This window comes from Daphnia carinata, unplaced genomic scaffold (assembly GCF_022539665.2).
Source record: "Daphnia carinata strain CSIRO-1 unplaced genomic scaffold, CSIRO_AGI_Dcar_HiC_V3 NW_026453053.1, whole genome shotgun sequence".
In the NCBI taxonomy this organism is placed as follows: domain Eukaryota; kingdom Metazoa; phylum Arthropoda; class Branchiopoda; order Diplostraca; family Daphniidae; genus Daphnia; species Daphnia carinata.
In genome coordinates, this window is record NW_026712518.1 from 50,392 (window position 1) to 71,089 (window position 20,698).

The 20,698-nt window shown below is 35.2% G+C and overlaps 1 protein-coding gene and 3 long non-coding RNA genes across 12 annotated transcripts; 3 read left to right on the plus strand and 1 right to left on the minus strand.

Moving 5' to 3' along the window:
- The first annotated feature begins 1,904 nt into the window (after positions 1-1,904).
- LOC130697758 (uncharacterized) lies at positions 1,905-5,085 on the plus strand. Of its 3 annotated transcripts, XM_057520565.2 has the most exons (13): positions 1,905-2,013; positions 2,078-2,314; positions 2,377-2,558; positions 2,630-2,723; positions 2,811-3,170; positions 3,236-3,353; positions 3,413-3,504; positions 3,572-3,679; positions 3,737-3,850; positions 3,919-4,041; positions 4,128-4,241; positions 4,305-4,469; positions 4,536-5,084. In XM_057520565.2, the coding sequence occupies exons 2-9, from the start codon at positions 2,135-2,137 to the stop codon at positions 3,845-3,847; spliced, it is 1,245 nt and encodes a 414-aa protein (XP_057376548.1). In that variant the 5' UTR covers positions 1,905-2,013; positions 2,078-2,134; the 3' UTR covers positions 3,848-3,850; positions 3,919-4,041; positions 4,128-4,241; positions 4,305-4,469; positions 4,536-5,084. The 3 variants fall into 3 exon arrangements, with proteins under 3 accessions (XP_057376548.1, XP_057376547.1, XP_057376549.1); XM_057520564.2 differs by having other exon boundaries at positions 3,737-4,041; positions 4,536-5,085; XM_057520566.2 differs by having other exon boundaries at positions 3,737-4,041; positions 4,309-4,469; positions 4,536-5,085.
- A 3,695-nt stretch (positions 5,086-8,780) lies between these two features.
- LOC130697755 (uncharacterized) lies at positions 8,781-17,469 on the minus strand. Of its 4 annotated transcripts, XR_009002992.2 has the most exons (8): positions 16,968-17,469; positions 16,822-16,907; positions 16,466-16,763; positions 16,193-16,396; positions 15,817-16,134; positions 9,547-9,750; positions 9,171-9,488; positions 8,781-9,101 (listed from the first exon to the last, which is right to left on the minus strand). It is a non-coding gene; the product is annotated as an uncharacterized LOC130697755 (long non-coding RNA). The 4 variants fall into 4 exon arrangements; XR_009002989.2 differs by having other exon boundaries at positions 16,822-17,465; XR_009002991.2 differs by lacking the exons at positions 15,817-16,134; positions 16,193-16,396; positions 16,466-16,763; positions 16,822-16,907; positions 16,968-17,469 and adding exons at positions 9,820-10,118; positions 10,177-10,787.
- LOC130697753 (uncharacterized) lies at positions 10,902-13,127 on the plus strand. Of its 2 annotated transcripts, XR_009002985.2 has the most exons (7): positions 10,902-11,485; positions 11,598-11,748; positions 11,812-11,902; positions 12,008-12,173; positions 12,232-12,364; positions 12,430-12,693; positions 12,763-13,127. It is a non-coding gene; the product is annotated as an uncharacterized LOC130697753 (long non-coding RNA). The 2 variants fall into 2 exon arrangements; XR_009002984.2 differs by having other exon boundaries at positions 10,904-11,485; positions 12,232-12,693.
- A 42-nt stretch (positions 17,470-17,511) lies between the features above and the next one.
- Positions 17,512-19,771, plus strand: LOC130697754 (uncharacterized). Of its 3 annotated transcripts, XR_009002988.2 has the most exons (7): positions 17,512-17,607; positions 17,961-18,131; positions 18,244-18,392; positions 18,456-18,546; positions 18,652-18,817; positions 18,876-19,337; positions 19,407-19,771. It is a non-coding gene; the product is annotated as an uncharacterized LOC130697754 (long non-coding RNA). The 3 variants fall into 3 exon arrangements; XR_009002987.2 differs by having other exon boundaries at positions 17,544-18,135; positions 18,247-18,392; XR_009002986.2 differs by having other exon boundaries at positions 17,544-18,131.
- Positions 19,772-20,698: the final 927 nt, after the last annotated feature.

Genomic DNA, 20,698 nt, shown 5'->3' on the forward strand with positions numbered 1-20,698 from the left:
AATTCCATGGATATGTGTGTAATATATGTGTCCCCGATTCTGAGATATCTTCATTTTAGTTTCATTATAAAAACGGGAGCTTCCTTATGGGAAAACGCACGTTTCAATCGCCCAGACGTCCTGTTTCAATTTCCCAGAAGGATTGGCAATTGTAACATCTCGAGATACCTCCAGTTTTTTACGTATTACAGATGTTCACCTGTGCCGAACCCCCCCCCCCCCCAAAAAAAAAAAAAATTATTGTTATGTATCTGAGATAACTGGATACAAATATATACATTTTTTTAGCTTAGTTGAACGATTTTTGTAATCGTAGGGAACAGAAACTAGTTTTTTTTCCAACAACGCTGTACCTCTCCTACGGTATGTTAAAACCCATATAAAAAAGACAGGCCCCAATCCACGTTTCAAGCCAGATTTTTATAAGGCTTACTCGGGCTTACTTCTTGCGATTGATCTGCACCATGCCGAGACTGGATGCACTACAATGCAAAACAGTATACTTTACCAGTCCGGTATCCGTTTGGTGCAGATCAATTGAAAACGGTACGGCAATCAGATCTATGACTACTATTTATTTGAAAATTTCTGCGGTATGGCAATGCTTATTACATGACTCCTTTTATCCTTATGAAAACAATTTTTCATGTTTGTCCAAAGAAAAGCTTGGATTGTTGTTGTGCTTTTTCTGTTTTTGCCTCCCAAAGTGAAGAATTATAATGTGTTTCACAAGATTTGAACAACAGTCAAATTTGTGGGTAGAAATCAAGGATGAAATTGGGTAATCGGGGTGAAAGTGGTGTAACCGGGTATTGAAATCGGATATTGGAACCGGTTTAGTTCTCCTTACCCCTGATTTTTAAACTGAGTGATACCAACATGGTCTCACTACATATGTACTAAGTAGTACATAGTCACAGATGCACTTTTTCTTATGGGCAAAATGCGCTGCGTGTTTGTCAATTGTTTTTTTTGCACTTTGTCTGTACCAAATGCGTTGTGCACTTTTCAATTGTTTTTTGTTTTGATTTTTGCTGTGCACTTTTCAATTGTGTTTTGTTTTGATTTTTGCTGTGCACTTTTCAATTGTGTTTTGTTTTGATTTTTGTAACATCAAACCAATCTTGTCAAAATAAAATGGACCCAATGTGCACAGAAATCCAAAGAAAACTTGTATCTTTCCTTAGATTCAAGGAAAGAGGTGACACATTGAATGAAAAACGCAAAAGCTATCGAATATTAAGTCAATCTTCTGGCACAGGTATGCGATTCTGTGGTATTTACAAACATAAAAGTTCTGGTTCTTCACTTTCTAGTAAAAAGAAGACATTAAAGGAATATAGTGTAGTGATTCAAAAAGCAACTTTGGTGAGTTCTTCAAAAAATTTGGATTGCTGCCCAGTTGAGTCTCGTTCCAGTAAAGCACCAGAAGACAATCTTGCCCAAGATTGCCTTAATTATGTTGAAGAACAAGTAAATTTAATTGAGTGCCAAGAATCTTTCATTCACGAAGAACTGGAAGAAACTAAAACTGCAACATCAAATTGGACTCGAAGAATCAATGAGATTCATAAAGACTGGGCTTCTGCCAAACACAATTTTCTAGAAGCCTTCGTTTCATCACAATCATTTGCAACATCTTGGTGTGCTGACTGCCAAGCTCCACTTTCCCAGCACTACATTTCCTGTGGCAATTGTAGGAAAAAAAGATGTGAGAAATGTGATGAAGCTTTTCACAAATCTAATCCTTTTCATCTGCGAACACTCTACAAAGAAGAAACGTCAAAGACTCTCCTACCTGAAGAATCTGTTTTGTCAGGCCAAATTATTGTTTGTGGTAAGTAGGCTACTTAGAACTAAAATCATTTTTATTATTTTAATTTTTAAATTCTTATTTTACAGATGTTCCAGTTCCATGTTTTCCAGTATCGTTGAGATGTCAAACATGTGAGTGTTTGACAGCTTTTTCATTAACAGCTGGGAAAAGGAGAATAGTTATCATAACTGAAAGTGGTATGGGTTATAGACTATCAAATTTGTATTTTATCTAATCTTTCTCCTTTCATTAAATACCTAGGGAGATTTGATCTTCATACCTACATATTCCTGTGTGCCATATGTGGCGAAAAAAAGGATGCCAACGAAGCGGATTACGTCGTGTCTGGCTGGTGGCCAACATTGGCAAAAAATCGCTCTCACTTTTTTCTCCAGTGAATTACTTCAAATGTGGCGCCATTTGAAACACCAAGCTCCCGGCACATCGGAGAGAAAGTTTGTTGAAACCCTCTCTGAAATTTCCAAGACGTCTAATAGAGTATTTCTAGTTGACAAGTACTTGTTTCAAAATAACCTTTACTAACCATTTTTTTTATGTAGTGCGCAACAATTGATAGGAAATTGTTTGGCCTGGCAAGCCGCCAATATGACCATCTTCTCTACCTTCTTAATACGGAAATAAATGGAAGGGAACTATTCAAATGCCTGGCATGTGGAACATGTCCATTAGCTATTCATGTGGATGGAAACATGAAGCTGTATCGCTGGCTGTCTGCGCTTGGGTGAGTATCATTATTTAGAATTGTACTGTGAAATTAAATTTTTAACCATAGAAAAATCCAACTGTTTCAAGCGTGGATGTCCCCTCCCTCTTCGCAGATGCTGGTATTGTTGACACAATAAAGTTTTTGAATTTTGTTGCCAAAATTAATGCGGCAAAAATTCCGGTAAGTCACAATTTTGTTCATACTCTACGTTCATAAAAATTTACCGTCTATCTAACTAACGCAGTGTTAATTTATTTTTTATGACAGTGTGGGTCAAGCAGTAAGGATTCATGTGGCTCCGCTAAGTACAAAGCAGGAAAAGAAGATTCAAGTCACAAGAAGGCACTAGCTGAAACTGGGATTGTATTTTGCAGTTGCCGTCACGGTGTTCTGTGGAGAGCCGTTGATATGGACAAGGGAGAATCCTACAGGCATATCCTCTACCTTCACGACTTTGCGTTGCAACAAAAATTCAATTTTTTTTGCTACGACGTTGTATGCAAATATTGGCCATTTGCGAAAGATGTTGGAAGAAAATTGGAAACAGAGGATTTCCAAAAACATACCAAGGAAATGATTCCATTTCTTAGCCGATTTCATGGTAAAACCCACACAATGTTTTGTCAGGTAATAGTTTTTAAAAATAATGGTTGTTTCCTTCTTTGCTTATTACAGCTTTTATTTTGGTTTAGCTTTTGTATGGAGGTCATTGGATGACTGGAGCTGCGTCAACAACAGGCGAGACGACTGAACAGACTAACTCCAAAATGTCTCGTTATGGATCCACTACAAAACACATGAGTAATCCAAGTAAGTTTTTATTACTAATCCATGTCGGTACTTTTCTTAGAACAATTTGATTTTATTAGATAGAAGGGACCATTTAACCGATGCAATGATCTACTGGAATCAAGGAAAGGAATGCGGAATGGCCAAGCAACTAGCGAAATTCTATAATGCTGTAGGTTTTTCTCTTTAAATAACTTAAAACATTACATTTTCACAACGCTTCGTGTTTTAATTTCCAGGCTCTTGATGATTCGGTTCGTTATGATAAAGAGTTTGAAAAGCAAAAACAAACATGGCTAGAGGAAACTAAGCGTCAATTGCACGAAGCCCGTGAGAAACTATCCAAGGTATTAATTCGTCTCTAAACAAGTAATACGCAAATTCTACAATCTTTTTTTCCCCAGGCTCAGCAGGCTATGGATGAAATTCCATACAAACTCAAAAAGTTATTGCAGATAAAATCTCCGGCTAAGAAATTAAGAGATTTTGCTGTGGTCCAATCAAACAAACTGTGATCCGTACTATCGATATGATTGACGAAAAGTTAGTTTTGATTATTCATTAAGTTTTCTTATATTTCAAGCAGAATCCATAGTACCACAACTTACATCGGATATCTTTAAACTTGAAAAAAGTCTTGGCGAAGGAGTTGTGCCTCAACTTCCCAAAATTCTTGAAGACCTCCGGAACGAAGCGTCTCGCTGCCAGAGTAATGTTAATATCATGCAATCATACTCTTCTTAATAAAATCTTACTAATAAAATAGGCTGATTTTCTTTTGTTTTTCGTTTGCAGGGAAGAGGAATGGACAGAAGACTAAAAAAACTCCTCTTGATGTTGCAAGGAAGAGTCTCGAAGCGACACATCTGCTAATGAGGAATTTAAAAAATCGTATAGCGAAGGAGGCAGGTAAGAGCACTTATATAGCAGTAAGATCATTCCTAAACCAATAATATTGATAATCTTTCTCAGACAGCTCCAAGTCGCGATCAGAGTTCAAAAGGCAGTTGCAGAAATGTTCCGAGAAAGTCCAAATCATCATTGGAACAATAAATGAGCAGACAATACTCGATAGTGAAAAAGTAACGATAGAAAATTGTTACAATGGAATTTTTCCCTGGCAGTCTTCTTCTGAAAGTATTTCCTGTTTATATTAGACCTACATGGCTTATACCAGAATAAAAATTACATTCTTTGTTTCAGTTTCATTTCAATTGAAATATCACCTCATCGATGCTCTATGTTTCATCAGAGAAGTCGTGAAGAAATTATTCAAGTTAAAAAGGGAATGGAGCATTTCTACATTGGACTTTGTGACAAGAAAAAGTTACTTTCCGAAGAGATACAGAAGAATTCAACCCAAGATAAACCGTTTTACAAAGGGAAAGTGAACCTTTTAAGAAGAGAAAGTTCCAGAATTGGTGCTCTCTTGGAAGACGCATCATCATGGTTTTGTGGCATTATCAATGTACCAAGCCCTGAAATTCGTCAAACAATGGACAGGAGCAACCTCAACGAAAACACGTCGGATTCGGATACCACTTCAGAAGATGATGGGGAAAGCAATTTTGGTATTACGTTTGAAGGAACTGAAATTGCGGATTCTAGTTCTTCCGACGAAGCTGATAATAGTTTTAATTCAACTGTGGAATGAGGTATGTTCAACTGATACCTCGCTTTAACTCCGTGTTTCTGTGAAAATAAAGAATAAATACAGCTGCGCTCATAATCAAATTGTACGTTTGGTTTATCCCTTCTATTTTTTTTTAAGGGAGTAGTGCGAAGGTTACTAACCATAAATTTGTCCAATAACATAATGTATACAATATATACGACAAAGAAAAATACAGTAGATAAAAGTAAACAAATTTAGTCTTATTTGTCAGCAAAGTTCGGTATTCGAAGCAAGAAGGGATTACAAAAATAAATATATGTATAACTATAACAATACAAGAAGAACAAAGAAGCATTACGGTGTTCGCTAGATTTAATGGCAATCCATAGCCCTTTATAAGAACTATCCATTTCTGTGTGATTTTTGTAAACATTTTCAAAAACAGAAAAAATTTAAAAGCAAAATTTGATTTTTTCGATCTAGGGCTGTAATGGACCCAACAGATAAAAACACAAAAATGGATGATACTCTTAAACTTTTTTCTTTTCTGAAATTTGCACGTAAATTTAACAGGAATGGACAGCCCTTAACAAGAGCTATCGATTGGTGCAAACTTGATCAATTTTGACCGTAAATTTTATCCACAAATAATTATGAAAGGTTTTCATGATTTTAGAAAGTGGAGGGCAGGATGTGAAAATGACGAAGCTTTTGTTACAAGTTTCATACCCCATAACAGTGTCCTGTCATGTACCCCCATCTCGTGTCCCGATTCCATTTCCCCTCAATAGATGGCCAACCGGAATGTAGGCGACGGGTCGTCTGCTCGCAGTTACGCGGGGCAGTCTGTGATCTCGCCGTCTACTGTGTGGTTGAAAGAAGGAGCTTTGCGTTAAGCGCTGGCTTCCCTTCGCGAACTTGTGTGAAAGTGTATCAATTTGTTTCTCCTGACTAATACACTTCGTCTTGCCTGACTTTTGGAATTATCCATCTATATTTCCGCCTCAGCGTCTATCCGTGCTCGTTGTCAGGCTTCTGGGTACAACGCCGGCTACATCCGTAACACTTTACACCGATCGTTTGGTGCTTATTCTTCGTCAAAACACGTAAGAATTGTGATATTTGTGTTTCTGGTGAAGCCAGGAACCCGTTGTTACATACGAACTCTTTTAAATCGCTTTATTTAACCCCGAACATTACGTTGGAAAATACTAGTTTTTGACATATTGTCACACTGGACTTTGCTTTGTTAATGAATTGTATTGAATTTAAAAGGGGAAAATACAAAACATAGCAAACATAAAGAATAACCACTTTTCTACTTAACTTCGAACGTGAAGAGAACTGTAGGAGAACTTGAAGGGAACTTAAGAACTTCAGAGCTGACAAGAACTAACTTAGGGCTAAAAATGTAGGGGTTTTTATACCCTTCGTGAAGAATATACGCCCCATCTCTAGGGTTACATGAATTCTAGGGATAACTATCTTTTACTACTTATTGGCGTGTTGCAGCATCCTTTTCAAGAGAAGCTGCATTGTACGCCATTCAAACGTTGGTTGTCACGTCTTTTCAGAAATGACAATCACGTCACTATTTCCCCTCGCGACAATATCATGATGGCGGCCATTTTCTTTCCGCGCCAAGTTCAAATTTTTTTCCGTTTTATTTTTTTAAATAGTAAACTTGGTGTAGCAAATATATTCGTTATCATTTATGTGGTCTTCATCGTCATTGTGGTCTTTAACATCGAAGACTAAACCTTTAGCTGTCATGGCTTTAGTTGGCTGAGTGTAAAAAGTATTAATTGCAAAACATGTATGAAAAACGTAATTTATTTTTTTTGCTCTTCAGAAAAAGCAAGTAAACATTCGCATTTCTTTGTTTCAAGAGAATCTCAACGTCCGTCTTAGATATACAAAAATTAACTGGGTTATGTTACACAAACAGAGTAACGTACACGATAAAAAATCGATCAAGCTTAATTTAAAAAAAACAGTCTGACTTAGTTAGCAGCAAAAATTTTCTTAGTATCAGATTACATAACATTTTCGAATGAAAATGGTGTTCAGGCAGAGCTGTTTGGTTCGTTATAGTGGTTTACGGCTGACTATCCGGATTGGCAGAGCATCGGCGGGGATAAAAGACTTTTTTCAGCTTAAGAACATTTTCGAGAAGATTTACTTTGTTGAAATCAGCAAGCGAAGTGGTTAACTGTTGTGCTTGAAGTGGCTTTTTTTTCATTCAGGCGGTTTCCTGTTTACAGGGAAAAATAATATATATATATGTTTGTTGGCTTTAGTCGTTTAAGTAAAATTTTTTTTAAATTATACCGATTCGGTAGAGTTGTACTGGTAACCATAGTTTTTTTTACAGTCGTCATGGCAAGATATGCTGTAGGCGGTGATGGTGGCTGAATGGCTGAATTTGCCTGTTGTTCTGTATTAATATCTGACATTGCAGTGACATCATGACTGGCTAAAACTCTGCTAGAAGTTGTTGAACCAGTTTCAGCAACAGAGTCAATGATAGATTCGCTGGATGCTCCGAACCATTCATCAACTTCAGCTACAAATAAAGTGTCAATGTGATTGTTATGCTGCGAGGTACTATTTTATGGCGACATAATTACCCAAAATTGCAGATTGGAAGGCCTGCCTCCAGTGGTAGCGGAATCTATATCGGCAGTTACTTGGGTTTCGGTGGCAGCGCCATGTATTTGTGGCGATTTTCCATAGGTAAAAAACGATTGGCGGAGAAAAAGGCCCAGACGAAAAAGGCCCAGACGAAAAAGGCCCGCGAAAAAGGCCCAGACGAAAAAGACCCATACAAAAAAGGCCCACTTTATTCCAAATTTTAAAATGGGCCTTTTTCTCCATTAAACTGGGTCTTTTTCTCCGCTTAATTTCCATGTTCCTAAATCTTTATTGAGTTTCCAAAAAGTATTTCCCACCTCCTATTCCGTGGAAGTTGGAATATATAAAGGTTGCTGAAACCGTGACCTTCTATAAGGTTTGCCCATATGAAACAATGTTAGCGTACATACGCTAGTTAATCTTTGATTATTTATTATGTAGCTATCGGATTTTGGATTATGTTAGTATTTATCTATTGCTAATATCCCGTTAAATAAAGTTCATTTTTCACAATTTTTGTTTATTGAACTACTTTAGCTTCTTTAAATATAATATAAGAATTATAAGTTTTCCGCACTTAGCCTTGTTCTGTCCACCCTCTTTGATCATTCCTCCCAACCCCCAGTCCATTTCCCTTATCACTTCCCTTTGTCGATGCTTATGCCATAGGTAAAGACCACTGATTCGTTGTGAATACGGAAACTGAATAAGTTCCGCGGGGCTTTTGTGGTTGCTGGGAACAAAGATATGTACCACGAAGACTAGTTTATTATTATTAACATTTGATAAGTAATGTTTATAGGAATAATATTACAAACTTAAACTATCATCTGAGGCAACAAGGACTATTGTAATTCAAGATTCCAATACCATTTATTCCTTATACATTTTCAATTCTTTTAACAATTTCAAAGAGCCCAATAAATATATTAAAATCAAAACCTACTGCTATAAATGATTTTGCTCGTTCTTCGTGTCCTGTTTTCACCTTTTGCACATTTTCAAGCAGCTATTGATTACCTTATTACACATTACATACTACATTGAGATATAAGGAACCTTTACACTTTGCGTTAACAAAGCTACTAATAAGGCCAAATCAATTTTCTACCATGACGGACTTTTTTTTAAATGGGAGTCTGTTATTAGTGAAGACACTAAACCTTTTTAAATGAATCTAAGATTTTTTTTTCTTCAAATTTTCCACGATCATGGAAGGCATGCCAGTGTATTTTTCTAAAAAACTATCACGCATAGCTGCACATAAAAGAACACGAGTTTAGCTCATCCATGAGTCAGTTTCAGTCTTTCATACGACAAATTTGCCTCTTTTCTTTAGTTTATTCACTTTATGTTCTTTCTTTTCAGTTTTCTTTTTCTACATGCTGGCTTTTCTCTTTTTCTGTTGTTATTCTTTTCTCTTTTCCTTTTCTTCGATTCGTTCGGCGCAATTTATGTGACTTTCTGATTTGATCTCGTTCATTAATTGATTTGGCAAGCAATTCCACATAGTCTTTTACCTATTGCAATACAGAAAGGTTAAAAGTTTTGAAGATCTTACAAATATTTTTGTCAAATTGGAAGTTTACCTGAAAACCTTCAGCTATTTGCAGAGCACCATTTCATGCCTGTTTCTCTTCAATGCTTCTTGCATTCTCAACTTCAGCTTGGCCTACTAAGATTTTCATCTTGGGTTTAAATTTTATTTTCTTTCATTTTAATCGTTGCCACTTTGGATCTAAAGTGGTCGTTTCCAGAATGGGTGGGGAATTAGAAAGTTCTCCAAAATCAAATTTGCTGGAAACTAGACAGCCTTCACTGTTAAAAATTGTTGTTGGCAGTGTACTTGCTAGTCTTCCGTTTAAGTTTGATTTTCGTTGTCTTATCAGACAATTACAGCTTTTTCCCTGAAAATCAATGGAATAAACTGGCCGGTCTTCCTTAAATGTAAATGTTAAAACGTACCTGTAAAGTGTGAGGTGTTCATTCGGATTATGTTCTTTCTTTTCAGTTTTCTTTTTCTTAATGTTGGGTTTTTTCGTTTTCTGTTGTTATTCCTTTCTCTTTTCCTATTCTTCAATGCGTTCAGCCAACTTCTTTTTACTATCTGATTTGATTTCATCTTGTTTCTTAATAGATTTAGCAAGTAATTCCACATTGTTTTTTTACCTATTGCAATACAGAAAGGTTAAAATTATTTAAGATCTTACAAATATGTTTGTCAAATTGAAAGTTTACCTGAAATACTTCGGCTATTTGCAGGGCACCTTTTCATGCCCGTTTCTCTTCAATACTTCTCGCATTCTCAACTTCAGCTTGGCCATCCAAGATTTTAACTTTGGCTTTGAGTTTTTTTTTTGTTGCCACTTTTGAATCTAAAGTGGTCTTGTTCAGAATGGGTGAGGGATTAGATAGTTCTCCTAAATCAAATTTGCTGAATACTAGGCAGCCTTCACTGTTGAAAATTGGTGTTGGCGGTGTACTTGTTTGTCTTGGTTCAGGAATACCTGTTTTGACAAACTCTGTTTGCCTTTTCCCTGAAAACAGATGGAATAAGCTGGCCCGTCTTCCTTAAACTTAAAGATTAACACATACCTGTTAAGTGTGAGGTGTTAGCTGCTAGACATTCTTCCAATTCAACACCAACCTTATTGCTATTGAGATCTTCAACTGTAGATACACTTTCAGTTGAAATGTTGGTCAATAAGCTAGAAATGACAAAATCTTCAGGAGAGAGTTACTTTTTAAGAGCGACGATGTCAATGGACCCTCGCGTTTTATAAGGCTCTTGATTTTTTGGGTCCTCATTTCCTACAAATTTTGTTTAGACGACACTTTCAAGTACTTGTTTTCTCTTTTTCCATTTACAAAAACTGCCTCTCATCTTATAACCTTTAAACTTTATTATTAATTATTTGATCTCTCAACATTATCACTGATCACTCCATAGATCAAACTATACGAAACAAGTCTATTGTTATTTTCTTTAGGGAACGGCATTTCAAGCCAAATCCAGCTTCAGGACGCCTCCACTTGAGGGCAGTATAAGCAGATGGAAACCATGAACAATAAAAAAGTAGCTAAATTTTGTTGAATTTGTAATATAAGAATTACATTTTTTTTTAATTCAATCGGTAATCTTAAGAATTTATTTTACTACGTTTATTTTTTGTACTACCCATCATACGATTTATTGGATACTTACTCTGCTTATACTGCCCTCAGGTGGAGGCGTCCTGAAGGTAGATTTGTCTTGAAAATGTCGTTCTCTACAGCAATAACAATAGGCTAGGATCGTCGACATTTTCAAGCCAAATCTAGCTTCAGGACGCCTCCACCTGAAGGCAGTATAAGCAGATGGAAACCATGAGCAATAACAAAGTAACTAAATTGTGTTGAATTTGTATAAGATATAAGAATATTATTATATTTGTATAATATAAGAATTAATTTTCTTAAAATTTCAATAGACAATCATAAGAATTTATTTTACTACATTTGTTTTTTGTACTACCTTTCAAGCCAAATCTTGCTTGAGGACGCCTCCACCTTAGGGCAGTCTAAGCAGAGAAAGTATACAAAAAATCGTATGAACCGTAGTTCAAAAAACAAACGTGGTAAAATAAACCCCTAAGATTGCCTATTGAAATTAAAAAAAAATTAAGTCTTATATTACAAATTCAATAAAATTTAGTTACTTTGTTATTGTTCATGGCCTCCATCTATCTGTGTAGTACGAAAATTCCATTGATAGCTTTGCTGTTATTGTCTGCTAGCATCGAAGCTAATACCGAAAAATTCAGTGAAACAAGGGAAAAGGCCGTTATTGCAACAAAATGTTTGGTGCAATAGACTCTACGAAAAACTCCTTTTATCATAAAGGACGGCTAGCTGCTTTAAAGAGGTAAGTTGAGTAAGCTCTTCTTCAGAGACTTACGTGCAGCTTGCAATCAAATTGTTGATGTGGAATATATTATGCATTCTCATTCACATTCAATGTTTATTTTGTTTCCTAGGAGAACACAAAAAAAAAATTGGCGTCAAGGATGTTTTGTTATACGGGATTATTGATTATTACTAGGATCCAAGCATAAACCAAAGCCAAACTTAGGACTTGCTTAACCACTCAACAATTTTACTGTGAAAGGATGCAAAATTATGAAAGCGGTATAACATTTTAGTAACCAATATGTCTTAGAATATCTTTACTTTGTTTTTGCATGATGCCAGGGGATCACCCAAACCATGCACCTTTCAGATTGGAGGTCTTAAATGGATGAATGTAATTGAAACGAGTTTTCATATTGAGCCTGAAAAAAAGGTATGTGAAGGGTCAAAACCTAATTTTAAAAATTTTCATACATTGTGGTTTTCTTGTGCATCATATAACAAAAACTGAGAGCATAAATTTGTTATTGGATTCTAGGGAAGAATGGATGACTGCTGTTGATTATGCTGCTGAACAGATTCATACAGATCCTGATTGCAATGATTTGGATATGCCAGCCGTTTCTGAAAAAACACCAGGAACCATGCTTCCAATCCTTAAGAAATGGAAAAACAGCTAACAGCTAAGCTCTCGCTTTTCACAGGTATGTGTTACTCTTTACATTTAAGTAAGACCTGCCAGTTTATTCCATTGATTTTCAGGAAAAAAGCTGGATTTATCTGATAAGAAAACAAAAATCAAACTAAACAGAAGTTAAATGAAATGAAGAAAAAATTATAAAGCAAAAAGAAGAAGAGGAGTTCCTGAATTGCCAAACTTGCATGAGCAACCAAGGTAGCATCTGTGTCACCAACCTCTGTTCTTTCAGAGTTTGTCTAAACAGAAATTTCTGAACCAAGACTAGCAAGTACATTGCCAACACCAATTTTCAACAGTGAAGGCTGCCCAGTTTTCAGCAAATTTGATTTTGGAGAACTATTTAATCCCTCACCCATTCTGAAAAAGACCACTTTAGATCCATAATTGGCAACGATTAAAATGAAAAAAAAAATACTTAAACAAAAAGTGAAAATCTTGGTAGGCCAAGCTGAAGGTGAGAATCCAGAAGCATGGAAGAAAAACAGGCTTGCAATGGTGCTCTACACATAGCTGAAGGTTTTCAGGTAAACTATCAATTTGACAATCATATTTGTAAAGTGTTCAAAACTTCTAACGTTTCTGTATTGCAATAGGTAGAAGACTGTGGAATTCCTTGGCAAATAAATAAAGAAACGAGGTAAAATCAAATCAGAAAATTAAATAAATTGGGCTGATCGCAACGAAGAAAAGGAAAAGAGAAAGGAATGACAACAGAAAAAGAGAAAGGAATGACAACAGTAAAAGAGAAAGGAATGACAACAGAAAAAGAGAAAAGCCAACATTAAGAAAAAGAAACTGAAAAAAAAGAACATACAGTGATTAAACCAAATCAAAAAAAGGAAAATTTATCGTATGAAATAATGATACCGACTCATAGATGAGCTAAACTCGTGTTCTTTCATGTGCAAGCCATGGCGCGACAGTCTTTTAGAAAAATACACTGGCATGCCTTTCATGATTTTGGAAAATTTGAAGAAAAAAATCTTAGATTCATTTTTAATTGTTTAGTGTCTTCACTATAGCAGACTCATAAAAACAGTCTTTCATGGTAGAAAATAATTAAAATTGATTTGTACTTGTTAATAGCTTTGTCAACTTCAGGTGCAAGGCTTCCTTATTGTTCATTGTAGTATGTGATGTGAATTAGGTAAACAATAGCAGCTGGAATATGTGCATAAGGGGAAAACAAGACACGAAGAACGTAAAAAATTATTTATCATTGCTTGAAAACGCGAGTTCTCACCAGAGACGTATATGGTTCTCTCGGACTAAAGGTGAGGTTACTCTTTAACAAAAGACTGCTCTTTACCAAAAGCCATTACTATTTAAGTTTGACTCATAGACGTTCTTATGCAAATTAAATATTCCAGTTACGGTAGAACTATTTATAGTTTTGCTGAAAAGCGCTCCAAGACAACAGTTAGCAGTAAAAGGCCTGGCATATTTATAGCAGTAGGTTATGATTTTAATATATTTATTGGGCTCTTTGTAATCGTGAAAAAAATTGAAAATGTGATAAGGAAATAAATGGTATGAAAATCAATATTGAATTACAATATTCTTTCTTTTTGTCCTTATCGCAAACGATAGTTTAAGCTTGTAGTGTTCTTCCTCAAAAAATTATTTATCAAATGTTAATAATAATGAACTAGTCTTCGTATTAACATATCTTTGTTCCCAGCAACCACAAAAGCCCCGCGGAACTCATTCAGTTTCCGTATTCATAACAAATCAGTGGTCTTAACCTATGGAATAAGTATCGACAAAGAGAAGTTATAATGAAGATGGATTTAGAGTTGGGGGGAATGATCAAAGAGGGTGGACAGAACAAGGCTAAGTGTGGAAAACTTATAATTCTTATATTATATTTAAAGAAGCTAAAGTAGTTCAATAAACAAAAATTGTGAAAAATGAACTTTATTTAACGGGATATTAGCAATAGATAAATACTAACATAATCCGAAATCCGATAGCTACATAATAAATAATCAAAGATTAACTAGCGTATATACGCTAACATTGTTTCATATGGGCAAACCTTATAGAAGGTCACGGTTTCAGCAACCTTTATATATTCCAACTTCCACGGAATAGGAAGTGGGAAATACTTTTTGGAAACTCAATAAAGATTTAGGAACATGGAAATTAAGCGTAGAAAAAGGCCCACTTTAAAATTTGGAAAAAAGTGGGCCTTTTTTGTATGGGCCTTTTTCGTCTGGGCCTTTTTCGCGGGCCTTTTTCGTCTGGGCCTTTTTCGTCTGGGCCTTTTTCTCCGACCTCCTAAAAAACACCCACGATCCGTAAAACAAACCATTTCAAATTAACAATCCAAATTTGTTACCTTGTGAGTGCAGTGGTATGCAGCGGAAGACCTGAGGATTCCTTTGTCATCACAGTTCTAGATTGACGAAGACGTTTGGCTTTGGCAGTTCGACGTCTTTCAGTTTCAAGAACCGTGGAGGTAGTCGGCGGTGTTGTCTGGCGAACCACAATGTGCGTCAATTCGTTTGCTGATTTTGTTTCGGCTTCTGCTGATGGCGTTCCACACAATAATAACTGATTTTCTTCTTCAAGATTCTCTACCATATCAGTTGCTGATTCCTCATTAATACCATTTGCACCAAAAGCTGTAAGAAAGAAACTATTATTGTCCACCCTCTTTGATCATTCCTCCCAACCCCCAGTCCATTTCCCTTATCACTTCCCTTTGTCGATGCTTATGCCATAGGTAAAGACCACTGATTCGTTGTGAATACGGAAACTGAATAAGTTCCGCGGGGCTTTTGTGGTTGCTGGGAACAAAGATATGTACCACGAAGACTAGTTTATTATTATTAACATTTGATAAGTAATGTTTATAGGAATAATATTACAAACTTAAACTATCATCTGAGGCAACAAGGACTATTGTAATTCAAGATTCCAATACCATTTATTCCTTATACATTTTCAATTCTTTTAACAATTTCAAAGAGCCCAATAAATATATTAAAATCAAAACCTACTGCTATAAATGATTTTGCTCGTTCTTCGTGTCCTGTTTTCACCTTTTGCACATTTTCAAGCAGCTATTGATTACCTTATTACACATTACATACTACATTGAGATATAAGGAACCTTTACACTTTGCGTTAACAAAGCTACTAATAAGGCCAAATCAATTTTCTACCATGACGGACTTTTTTTAAATGGGAGTCTGTTATTAGTGAAGACACTAAACCTTTTTAAATGAATCTAAGATTTTTTTTTCTTCAAATTTTCCACGATCATGGAAGGCATGCCAGTGTATTTTTCTAAAAAACTATCACGCATAGCTGCACATAAAAGAACACGAGTTTAGCTCATCCATGAGTCAGTTTCAGTCTTTCATACGACAAATTTGCCTCTTTTCTTTAGTTTATTCACTTTATGTTCTTTCTTTTCAGTTTTCTTTTTCTACATGCTGGCTTTTCTCTTTTTCTGTTGTTATTCTTTTCTCTTTTCCTTTTCTTCGATTCGTTCGGCGCAATTTATGTGACTTTCTGATTTGATCTCGTTCATTAATTGATTTGGCAAGCAATTCCACATAGTCTTTTACCTATTGCAATACAGAAAGGTTAAAAGTTTTGAAGATCTTACAAATATTTTTGTCAAATTGGAAGTTTACCTGAAAACCTTCAGCTATTTGCAGAGCACCATTTCATGCCTGTTTCTCTTCAATGCTTCTTGCATTCTCAACTTCAGCTTGGCCTACTAAGATTTTCATCTTGGGTTTAAATTTTATTTTCTTTCATTTTAATCGTTGCCACTTTGGATCTAAAGTGGTCGTTTCCAGAATGGGTGGGGAATTAGAAAGTTCTCCAAAATCAAATTTGCTGGAAACTAGACAGCCTTCACTGTTAAAAATTGTTGTTGGCAGTGTACTTGCTAGTCTTCCGTTTAAGTTTGATTTTCGTTGTCTTATCAGACAATTACAGCTTTTTCCCTGAAAATCAATGGAATAAACTGGCCGGTCTTCCTTAAATGTAAATGTTAAAACGTACCTGTAAAGTGTGAGGTGTTCATTCGGATTATGTTCTTTCTTTTCAGTTTTCTTTTTCTTAATGTTGGGTTTTTTCGTTTTCTGTTGTTATTCCTTTCTCTTTTCCTATTCTTCAATGCGTTCAGCCAACTTCTTTTTACTATCTGATTTGATTTCATCTTGTTTCTTAATAGATTTAGCAAGTAATTCCACATTGTTTTTTTACCTATTGCAATACAGAAAGGTTAAAATTATTTAAGATCTTACAAATATGTTTGTCAAATTGAAAGTTTACCTGAAATACTTCGGCTATTTGCAGGGCACCTTTTCATGCCCGTTTCTCTTCAATACTTCTCGCATTCTCAACTTCAGCTTGGCCATCCAAGATTTTAACTTTGGCTTTGAGTTTTTTTTTGTTGCCACTTTTGAATCTAAAGTGGTCTTGTTCAGAATGGGTGAGGGATTAGATAGTTCTCCTAAATCAAATTTGCTGAATACTAGGCAGCCTTCACTGTTGAAAATTGGTGTTGGCGGTGTACTTGTTTGTCTTGGTTCAGGAATACCTGTTTTGACAAACTCTGTTTGCCTTTTCCCTGAAAACAGATGGAATAAGCTGGCCCGTCTTCCTTAAACTTAAAGATTAACACATACCTGTTAAGTGTGAGGTGTTAGCTGCTAGACATTCTTCCAATTCAACACCAACCTTATTGCTATTGAGATCTTCAACTGTAGATACACTTTCAGTTGAAATGTTGGTCAATAAGCTAGAAATGACAAAATCTTCAGGAGAGAGTTACTTTTTAAGAGCGACGATGTCAATGGACCCTCGCGTTTTATAAGGCTCTTGATTTTTTGGGTCCTCATTTCCTACAAATTTTGTTTAGACGACACTTTCAAGTACTTGTTTTCTCTTTTTCCATTTACAAAAACTGCCTCTCATCTTATAACCTTTAAACTTTATTATTAATTATTTGATCTCTCAACATTATCACTGATCACTCCATAGATCAAACTATACGAAACAAGTCTATTGTTATTTTCTTTAGGGAACGGCATTTCAAGCCAAATCCAGCTTCAGGACGCCTCCACTTGAGGGCAGTATAAGCAGATGGAAACCATGAACAATAAAAAAGTAGCTAAATTTTGTTGAATTTGTAATATAAGAATTACATTTTTTTTTAATTCAATCGGTAATCTTAAGAATTTATTTTACTACGTTTATTTTTTGTACTACCCATCATACGATTTATTGGATACTTACTCTGCTTATACTGCCCTCAGGTGGAGGCGTCCTGAAGGTAGATTTGTCTTGAAAATGTCGTTCTCTACAGCAATAACAATAGGCTAGGATCGTCGACATTTTCAAGCCAAATCTAGCTTCAGGACGCCTCCACCTGAAGGCAGTATAAGCAGATGGAAACCATGAGCAATAACAAAGTAACTAAATTGTGTTGAATTTGTATAAGATATAAGAATATTATTATATTTGTATAATATAAGAATTAATTTTCTTAAAATTTCAATAGACAATCATAAGAATTTATTTTACTACATTTGTTTTTTGTACTACCTTTCAAGCCAAATCTTGCTTGAGGACGCCTCCACCTTAGGGCAGTCTAAGCAGAGAAAGTATACAAAAAATCGTATGAACCGTAGTTCAAAAAACAAACGTGGTAAAATAAACCCCTAAGATTGCCTATTGAAATTAAAAAAAAATTAAGTCTTATATTACAAATTCAATAAAATTTAGTTACTTTGTTATTGTTCATGGCCTCCATCTATCTGTGTAGTACGAAAATTCCATTGATAGCTTTGCTGTTATTGTCTGCTAGCATCGAAGCTAATACCGAAAAAATTCAGTGAAACAAGGGAAAAGGCCGTTATTGCAACAAAATGTTTGGTGCAATAGACTCTACGAAAAACTCCTTTTATCATAAAGGACGGCTAGCTGCTTTAAAGAGGTAAGTTGAGTAAGCTCTTCTTCAGAGACTTACGTGCAGCTTGCAATCAAATTGTTGATGTGGAATATATTATGCATTCTCATTCACATTCAATGTTTATTTTGTTTCCTAGGAGAACACAAAAAAAATTGGCGTCAAGGATGTTTTGTTATACGGGATTATTGATTATTACTAGGATCCAAGCATAAACCAAAGCCAAACTTAGGACTTGCTTAACCACTCAACAATTTTACTGTGAAAGGATGCAAAATTATGAAAGCGGTATAACATTTTAGTAACCAATATGTCTTAGAATATCTTTACTTTGTTTTTGCATGATGCCAGGGGATCACCCAAACCATGCACCTTTCAGATTGGAGGTCTTAAATGGATGAATGTAATTGAAACGAGTTTTCATATTGAGCCTGAATAAAATGTATGTGAAGGGTCAAAACCTAATTTTAAAAATTTTCATACATTGTGGTTTTCTTGTGCATCATATAACAAAAACTGAGAGCATAAATTTGTTATTGGATTCTAGGGAAGAATGGATGACTGCTGTTGATTATGCTGCTGAACAGATTCATACAGATCCTGATTGCAATGATTTGGATATGCCAGCCGTTTCTGAAAAAACACCAGGAACCATGCTTCCAATCCTTAAGAAATGGAAAAACAGCTAACAGCTAAGCTCTCGCTTTTCACAGGTATGTGTTACTCTTTACATTTAAGTAAGACCTGCCAGTTTATTCCATTGATTTTCAGGAAAAAAGCTGGATTTATCTGATAAGAAAACAAAAATCAAACTAAACAGAAGTTAAATGAAATGAAGAAAAAATTATAAAGCAAAAAGAAGAAGAGGAGTTCCTGAATTGCCAAACTTGCATGAGCAACCAAGGTAGCATCTGTGTCACCAACCTCTGTTCTTTCAGAGTTTGTCTAAACAGAAATTTCTGAACCAAGACTAGCAAGTACATTGCCAACACCAATTTTCAACAGTGAAGGCTGCCCAGTTTTCAGCAAATTTGATTTTGGAGAACTATTTAATCCCTCACCCATTCTGAAAAAGACCACTTTAGATCCATAATTGGCAACGATTAAAATGAAAAAAAAAATACTTAAACAAAAAGTGAAAATCTTGGTAGGCCAAGCTGAAGGTGAGAATCCAGAAGCATGGAAGAAAAACAGGCTTGCAATGGTGCTCTACACATAGCTGAAGGTTTTCAGGTAAACTATCAATTTGACAATCATATTTGTAAAGTGTTCAAAACTTCTAACGTTTCTGTATTGCAATAGGTAGAAGACTGTGGAATTCCTTGGCAAATAAATAAAGAAACGAGGTAAAATCAAATCAGAAAATTAAATAAATTGGGCTGATCGCAACGAAGAAAAGGAAAAGAGAAAGGAATGACAACAGAAAAAGAGAAAGGAATGACAACAGTAAAAGAGAAAGGAATGACAACAGAAAAAGAGAAAAGCCAACATTAAGAAAAAGAAACTGAAAAAAAAGAACATACAGTGATTAAACCAAATCAAAAAAAGGAAAATTTATCGTATGAAATAATGATACCGACTCATAGATGAGCTAAACTCGTGTTCTTTCATGTGCAAGCCATGGCGCGACAGTCTTTTAGAAAAATACACTGGCATGCCTTTCATGATTTTGGAAAATTTGAAGAAAAAAATCTTAGATTCATTTTTAATTGTTTAGTGTCTTCACTATAGCAGACTCATAAAAACAGTCTTTCATGGTAGAAAATAATTAAAATTGATTTGTACTTGTTAATAGCTTTGTCAACTTCAGGTGCAAGGCTTCCTTATTGTTCATTGTAGTATGTGATGTGAATTAGGTAAACAATAGCAGCTGGAATATGTGCATAAGGGGAAAACAAGACACGAAGAACGTAAAAAATTATTTATCATTGCTTGAAAACGCGAGTTCTCACCAGAGACGTATATGGTTCTCTCGGACTAAAGGTGAGGTTACTCTTTAACAAAAGACTGCTCTTTACCAAAAGCCATTACTATTTAAGTTTGACTCATAGACGTTCTTATGCAAATTAAATATTCCAGTTACGGTAGAACTATTTATAGTTTTGCTGAAAAGCGCTCCAAGACAACAGTTAGCAGTAAAAGGCCTGGCATATTTATAGCAGTAGGTTATGATTTTAATATATTTATTGGGCTCTTTGTAATCGTGAAAAAAATTGAAAATGTGATAAGGAAATAAATGGTATGAAAATCAATATTGAATTACAATATTCTTTCTTTTTGTCCTTATCGCAAACGATAGTTTAAGCTTGTAGTGTTCTTCCTCAAAAAATTATTTATCAAATGTTAATAATAATGAACTAGTCTTCGTATTAACATATCTTTGTTCCCAGCAACCACAAAAGCCCCGCGGAACTCATTCAGTTTCCGTATTCATAACAAATCAGTGGTCTTAACCTATGGAATAAGTATCGACAAAGAGAAGTTATAATGAAGATGGATTTAGAGTTGGGGGGAATGATCAAAGAGGGTGGACAGAACAAGGCTAAGTGTGGAAAACTTATAATTCTTATATTATATTTAAAGAAGCTAAAGTA

What these genes read in the sequence shown, in the direction of transcription:
- LOC130697758 (XM_057520564.2), top strand. Translation starts at nt 2,135, where the DNA reads ATGCCAACGAAGCGGATTACGTCGTGTCTGGCTGGTGGCCAACATTGG. An exon ending in TTTCCAAGACGTCTAATAGA is followed by an intron (nt 2,315 to 2,376) that starts GTATTTCTAGTT and finishes TTTTTTATGTAG; the next exon opens with TGCGCAACAATTGATAGGAA. An exon ending in CGCTGGCTGTCTGCGCTTGG is followed by an intron (nt 2,559 to 2,629) that starts GTGAGTATCATT and finishes AACTGTTTCAAG; the next exon opens with CGTGGATGTCCCCTCCCTCT.